Source organism: Mastomys coucha, unplaced genomic scaffold (assembly GCF_008632895.1).
Source record: "Mastomys coucha isolate ucsf_1 unplaced genomic scaffold, UCSF_Mcou_1 pScaffold18, whole genome shotgun sequence".
NCBI lineage: Eukaryota > Metazoa > Chordata > Mammalia > Rodentia > Muridae > Mastomys > Mastomys coucha.
In genome coordinates, this window is record NW_022196900.1 from 91,710,338 (window position 1) to 91,717,990 (window position 7,653).

The 7,653-nt window shown below is 44.5% G+C and overlaps 1 protein-coding gene across 7 annotated transcripts in view; it reads right to left on the reverse strand.

Moving 5' to 3' along the window:
• Srrm1 (serine and arginine repetitive matrix 1) overlaps positions 1-7,653 on the reverse strand; it is a 33,483-nt gene that overhangs the window by 4,215 nt on the left and 21,615 nt on the right. For 3 of the 7 annotated variants that reach the window (XM_031379044.1, XM_031379049.1, XM_031379050.1), the window contains 5 exons: positions 6,043-6,187; positions 5,677-5,718; positions 3,921-4,046; positions 1,254-1,715; positions 339-534 (listed from right to left, as the gene is read on the reverse strand). In XM_031379044.1, coding sequence (XP_031234904.1) covers positions 339-534; positions 1,254-1,715; positions 3,921-4,046; positions 5,677-5,718; positions 6,043-6,187 — 971 coding nt within the window. The remainder of the gene's footprint in view (positions 1-338; positions 535-1,253; positions 1,716-3,920; positions 4,047-5,676; positions 5,719-6,042; positions 6,188-7,653) is intronic. The other 4 variants (XM_031379045.1, XM_031379047.1, XM_031379048.1 and 1 more) reach the window with 4 other exon arrangements.

Consider the following 7,653-nt stretch of genomic DNA (forward strand, 5'->3'; position numbering starts at 1 on the left):
CTGTCTTCAGACACTCCAGAAGAGGGCATCAGATCTTATTATGGATGGTTGTGAGCCACCATGTGGTTCCTGGGATTTGAACTCAGGACGTTTGAAAGAGCAGTCAGTGTTCTTACCCGCTGAGCCATCGCTCCAGCCCCGGGTTTGAAAATTTCTATCTTTTAAAAAATTTCACCACTAACTGGCCTTTATGAGGTATAATCAAAAGACCAAGGCTGAGGCTCATCTTGAACTCCTGACCCTGCTTCTGCCCTCCGAGACCTGGGGTTATTAAGTACTCTCCACCATCCCTGGCTGACTGATTCATAAAAGATGTCCAAAACCCAGCCGGTACATACCCTGGCAGGGGACGGGCTTGGTGTCGGGCTTTTAGCCTTTCTGGCTGGTGCTGCAGGTGACCAGTTTGTGGAGGGTGACTGAGACTGCACAGGAGAGGGAGGTGCTGGAGGCTTTTTAGCTGCTGGCTCAGGAGATCCAGAGACGGACCTGGAAGATGAAACCCTTCTTACGGACTGAGGGCTTGGTGAGGCAGCCCTAGACAGAGGGGAAAAGGCACAGCTGAGAACAGACACTCCAAGGAGGAACACACTTCAAGCTGTCTGTCACTCAAGCCTTCTTCAGGGCTACTCGTGCCCTACGACATGCCACGCGTCCTGACGGGTCACCCTGTAGCACACTAGCTCCTTACTTTTCTAAAGCCTGCTCTGTATCAGTCTCATGTGCTTGTCAGGGGCTGGAGAAATGGCTCCAGACTAGGGTTCATTTTCCAGCACCAATACAGCTCACAGTTAAGTACAACTATCATTTCAAGGGAACTGACATCTGCTTTTGGGCTCTGCGACACCCACAACAAGTGGACATATATACAGGCAAAATACCCATTTACATAAAATAAAAAGAGAAAAAAGCCCATTTCACTTGAGATTCAGCAACATTTCTCCAATACCTGATGCTAAGAACCAAGTAAAGCACTCTGGGATTTATGCTACAAGGAGCTAGGTGCAAGCAGGAAAATATGTGACCAGTACCTAAAATTTGCTTATTACTATCACAACTATTATTACTCGCTTTTTGAGACAGGGTGTCCTTGAATTCAAGAGATCTGCTGCTCTCTCTGCCTCCCTAGTGCTAGGATTACAAGTGTGTCACCGACAGCTTGCTTATTATTTCTATAACTGTTCAATGAGAGAAAAATTCTTCTACACGTTATACAACTATGTATTCCTAACAAAAAAAGCATTAGGCATTTTTACTTTTTGATCTTTTTGGGCTCCGGAGTCCTGGAGACTCTCCTAATAGGCCTAGTGCTTGGAGATGGGGACTGCCTTCCTTGGGGTGACGCTGAGGCTCCTCTGCGGACAGGGGGAGGGCTTGAGGTCTGAGGAGCCCGAGGCCGAGGTGAGGGCGAATGCCGCTTGTTTGGTTGTGGTGACCGGGCCTCCCGGGTGGAGCGGCCTGGGGAAGAGCCTTTCCTATGCTTTGAAGATAAGGAGGGCGAGCGTCTCTTGGTGACTGGGGGGCTTCTTTGCTTAGGAGGTGGAGAGTGGGAGAGCCGGCGTTTTGGTGGTGGAGACGGTGATGCCCTTCGCTTGGGCTGGGGTGGGGGCGAGGCAGTCCTCCTCTTCGGAGGAGGGGAGGGAGAATATCTCCTCTGGATGGGAGGGGAGTATCTCCTTGGAGATGGAGAGCGGCGGCGTGGGGGAGGAGAAGGGGTCCTGGAAAAACAACACATAATTAAGATGAAATGAACAGGATCCAAAAAAAAATAGACTAAAAGCACTTATTATATTGTTGTTGTTATTTGTGCATGCCCACACATCATGCAAGTTCAGATTGGACATGTCTGTGGAGCCAATTCTCTCCACCCGCCTTTATGCAGATTCTGGAATCAAATTTAGGTCACTACGGTTTTATGGCAAGCACTTTGACCCCGAGCCACCTTGCTAGTCAATCCAGAATCAGGAAAGTTAATTAAATAAAAAGAAGTAACTAGTCCTAACTATCCTGTAGCTAGTACTATGTCAGGAGATCTATTTCAAAGTAACACAGTATCACCATGACTGACCAGAGGATACTGTGCTGTGTTTAATGGAGAAAGCTGAAATTCTCAGAAACAATTTAAACTCACCAAACCAAGACAATTTATATAATTATATAAACAGTTAAATATATATATAATACATACATACATATATATTTTATACATATATATATGTATAAAAAATAACTATATAAAACATAAAGTACTGTTTCACAAGAGAACCTCCCACTGTGCTGGTACCTGTGACCATCGACTGTTGCCAGGCATAAAAAAGTCAGCTTTAGTGAGTTCAATGTGAGGAGCTGGAAAGAGGGCTCCTATCTCCTCCCTCAGTCCCCACCCCCTCCATGTTTTTTAGATAACAGTTTCTGTGTATCGCTGGCTGTCCTGGAACCTGTTCTGTAGACAAGACTGGCCTGAAACTCAGAGATCTACGTGCCTGGAATTAAACATATGTGCTGCCATTCCCTGGACATGGCTCAACTCCAAAGAGCACTTGCTGACCATGTGGAAGACCAGGCTTTGGTGCTGAGAACCCGTGTGGTAGTTCACAAAAGTTTGTAATTCAAATTTTACGGGGGATCCAATGCCATTTTCTGGCTTCCATGGGCAACAGGTACACAGTGCACACACATACGCAGACAAAACAAAGGTTTCCTGTGATACTGCTCTTGTCCCCTTTGAACTAGTATCCTAGTTTACTGAGAAAGCTTTCAACAGACTGCCCAGTCTTCCTTCTGTCTCAAAGGACCACTTCTTAGTGTAAGTTCACTGCCAGGCAAAGATATTTCTAAAAGCTCTATCTTAGAGCTTTTTTGCTCAAGGTGACAAAATCCTGTTATGTCCTACAGGAGTGACAACATTTAGGGAAACTGTACAACTCCTGCTTGGATTTTCAACAAAAATTCCTGCTCACAGCTGGGTTTACAACAAGCCAATCAGGCAAAGTGGTAAAGCAGAACTGGATAACAACTCTGGCTAGGCAGTGGATCCAATGTGTAATCCCAGTACTTGGGAAGTACCTGAGACAGCTCTATACATCCTAAGATCTTACTAACAAGGACAACTGAAACAAGGATCACTCTACAGTGAGTGCTTGCCATGGATTCCTCACACACATAAAATGTAGCAGCTGACCTGGAACTCGAGATACAATTTAGCCTAGTTCCAAACCAGTGTTGATCTTTCTGCCTCTGCCTCCTAAGAGCTGACACATACAGCACATGACTGACATTTCCTGAAGAGTTCTAACCTTTCCCTTCATGGAATATCCTTTTGATTGGGACTGCTAGCACTTGTCAGTCTAGCGTCCCACAGGATTGGTAGGAATATCACCAAGGCTTTCGCAATGAGCACAGTGACAACAGGTCAGCGCAATGGTTATATGTGCGCAGGGTGATGGGTTCAGAACACTCCTGTGATAGTGAAGCCACTGACATTCCTCACTCCAGTCACCCTAGATACCCATTTATTTACTTCTCCCATTTGTTCATTGGGCAGGGTTTAGTTTCTTTATAACCCAGGCTGACCTCCAACTCAAAAATTCCCTGGCCCAGCCTTTCAAGAGATTCTGAGCATAATATATACCCTTGGCTCCTATCTTCTTTTTTTCCTGTGTATCCCTGTCTGTCCTGGAATTCCCTCTGTAGACCAGGGTGGACTTGAATTCAAAGGTCTGCCTGCTTCTGCTTCCTGAGTGCTGGGACTCTAAAGTGAGCATCACCACTATCCTGTCCTAGTTTCTGTTTCTACAGAGTCCTGTGTTCCATAAAGGAGCTCACATCTATGTGACCTTTTACAATGGGAGATGCAATGTCTCTCACAAAGCAACTTCCATGATAAAGACCCATAGTTACCAAGAATCAACTGGACACAGTACCTTCTTCGTGGTGGTGGGGTAGGAGATCTGCGCCGCCGAGGGGGAGGAGGAGGAGGGGGAGGAGGAGCTGGAGAAGGAGATCGTCGCCTTCTGGCAGGAGGTGGGGAGGGACTTCTCCTCCTTCTACTATTAAATAAGAGATCAGAGTACCCTCAGTCAGTGACATTTATAATTAAGTGTTCCACCACCACCTCCCCCCGGAAGTATATTTCCAGTGGTTAACTAACCCAGAGCAGAAACATTATGTTTTGATTTTGGCATGAGTTAAAGACAGCTTTGTGATGTTAGCGTCAGACAAAAACACACACATTTGCTTAGGACACAAACCACCCAACAGAGGAAGAGAAAAATTCAAAACCTGTCACTACAACACACACATGATAATCAGTTGGGAAACTTATTTGAGACTTATATGAACCATGTCAGGGCTAAGTCAGCCAGGCTGTGCTCTGAAAAGGCTTTTCAGTTCACTTTGATTCTTTATGAGAAACATTTTGATGTTAACCGACACCAAATAACTTATGGCCCAATCTGGAAGGCCTGGCTTAGAGCTGCCCCTCCTCGGAAGTACAGAGACAGAGGGCAAACAGAGAGACTGCATACACTAAGTGAATGTTCTATATCCAACCTTTATGGTCTTATCTCTAAGAAATACATACCCACCACTGAAAAGGAACTGTGTGTCACACCCACTAATACCCTAAGGACAAACCACAAAGCTGTCTTAAGTACTAGAGCTGCCCTGGAGGTGATGTGGTTAAAAGTGTATTCAAGAACTAAACACTCCCCAGTTCTGCATTCTGTACTAAACCTGTAACATGAGCCACATACCAAGTACCACAGTACCAAACTAGAAGCACCTTATAAAAGACTGAAATGAGAGTTAAGTTGGTCTGTCACCCTTGACACACAATGAGACAGAAATCGGTATAAACAGTCCTCAGCTCCTTGCCCAACCAAGGATGACACTGGAAACCTGGCTTAGTTTCTAAAGTCTAACAGGTCTCGACTCTTCAGAATTCACTACCACATTTAATTTCCAACCAGATTTGATTTAGGTTTGCTGGTGATGTGTGATTAGTACTTCATATTAACACTTTACACACTCAAAATTTTACTCTCCCTAATATATGACATTGAGCCAGGCGATCATGGCGCACACCTTTAACCCCAGAGCTCGAAGGGCAGAGGCAGGTGGATCTCTGTGTTTGAGCCTGATCCACGCAGCAACTTCCAGGACAGTAAGGGCTACACATGCAAACCCTGTCTCAAAACCAAAAAATTCAACAAATGGGGGTAGAGGAGACAGCCAGGGTTGATACGATGAGCTCAGCAGATAAAGGTACTTGCCTGAGCCCAAAGAACTTAACGAGCTCGCTTCCCAGGACCCACATTCACGATGTTCACTACACGGGGAGCCAGGACCTACAAGTGTCCTCTGACCTCCAACAGATGCATTGTGGCATGTGTGCACTTACACATATCCATGACAAATAAAAATACAATGAAGACTTTAAGCTAGTCACTCCCTACAGAGTCTAAGGACCTACAATTACCAGATTAGAAAAGGATCTAATGTCAGCCCTGCACACAGCTCTTTCTATCATTCATCTGACATGGTAAAAACAAAAACACACACCAAAGCAACTTAAGACTTTCTCCACTACGTGTTTGTAAAAGGGGGACAGTCACCTAAACAGAAAACAAAGTAAACTTGGTATGCAACCCTCATTTGCAAATACAGTGTCTAACCAACCTTTTAGTCACTGGTGACTGCCATCGCTTTCCCATCTGCATCCTGAGAGCAGTGGAGAAAAACAAATGTCAACAATACCACTCATGAACTTAAATGCTTGTGGAAGCATTTTTTAAAGCTTCAAAATGTCTGGAACTATTTCATTGCTCTATTCATGCATAACTGAGGCAGTCACTCACTCAAAACCTGCCTAGTTTTAATGTTAACTATCAACAGCACGAAAAACCAAACTAACCAAAAGCCCAAACCCAACCAGTTTTGACATGAAGAATCTGTGCAATTCAAAAATAATTTTGAGGCCCAAGGTATAAACTACAGTTTCAACCCAACCACAGATCAGTCAAAACCATTAATGAAGACTGTTACCGAGGGGAAGTCTCTTTTTGGCGCTTTCGAGGTGATGGAGAGGCACTCCGAGAAGGGGAATGTCTCCGCCGCCTGCCTACCTCACCGTTCTTCACATGGGATCTCTTGGGCCGTTCATCTTCTGAGGTGGAAGAGGAGCCAGAGTCTGTAATTACAGAGCAAAGAACAACGACAAAATATCACACTCTCACACACATCCTCCCCCCCCCCCCCCCCCCCCCCCCCCCCCCCCCCCCCCCCTCTCATGCACGCGCTCACATGCACACACGCACTCTATACCCCCTGTATGCCTTGGCCACTTACACTGGCATGCTTAAGGTCTTGGGTTCTACACCCAGCACTGGGAAAAATGTTACTTAGAGGTTGAGACTCAATGACTTGGCATTTACCTAGTATGGCATGAAGCCATGGGTTCAATTCTCAGCACCATTAGGACAATCTACATTTATTTATATATTATTTATATGAGTACATCGTTGCTGTGTTCAGACACACCAGAAGAGGGCATCAGATCCTAGTGTAGATGGTTGTGAGCCACCATGTGGTTGCTGGGATTTGAACTCAGGACCTATGGAAGAGCAGTCAGTGCTCTTAACCTCTGAGCCATCTCTCCAGCCCCCATCAGGACAATCTAATCAGTATAATTTTAGTGACAGTCAACAGCCCACACCCAGCAGAAAACTAGCAAACATAAGACCAGTATATCTCAAAAGTATTGAGACCTGTATGGACCTCTTAGGAAAGAAATCCAGAGATGTAAACTCAGGCTTGTTGGTGCATGTGCACATCTGATGACAGGGAGGTGTAGGAAGGAGACTCAAGTTCAACATCAGCCTCAGCAACAAAACAAAACTCTAGTGAATTTTTTCCCAATTAACAAAGTAAAGCTTCAAAAGAATCTAAGGGCTGACAGTGTAATTAAGTGATAAAGCACATGCCCGACATGAGAAGGCCCTGTGTTTCACACTAGCAGCAAAAGAACAACAAAAAAAGTATCAGTATGCCACTTGAAATAGAAAATAAAATTACTACTATAATAACCACAGCTATAACCTGAGGGACAGGGTGTGGCTGTTAGGAGCTTGCCTTAGCGTGTGAGACCCTGGGACTTCATCCCAGTACTGCACAAACTGGGTACAGTGGAGGAGTCAAAAAGACTACAAGTATAAGATCATTTGTGGCTACACAGCAAGTTCAAGGCAAACCCGGGCTACATGGAACCCTTTCTTAAAACCCCAAAACAAACCAAATCCACATAAAACCCAAGTAAGTAACACAAGAGCAGAGCCTCTGACTTCAACATTAGGCTTCTGTGCCCTTTCTTTTTAATTGAACAATCAGAACTACAGTGAGTTCCAGGCTAGCCACAACTACATAGCGAGGCCAAACAAAAACAAAAACCAACTAAATAGCTACCAGTAATAAATGAAATAGATTCATAAAAACTAGTAAGATCTTCTAAACCATAGACTCTTTATTTATATAAAACAAAATTGCAGAAAGGCTTAGGAGTAGACTCAAATATTAGGGAGCAAGTTAGTTTTCCAATTTCATTTTCTGTTTTATTATTTACTAAGTCAATTACTTTTTTTTTTGTTTTTTTTTTTTTTT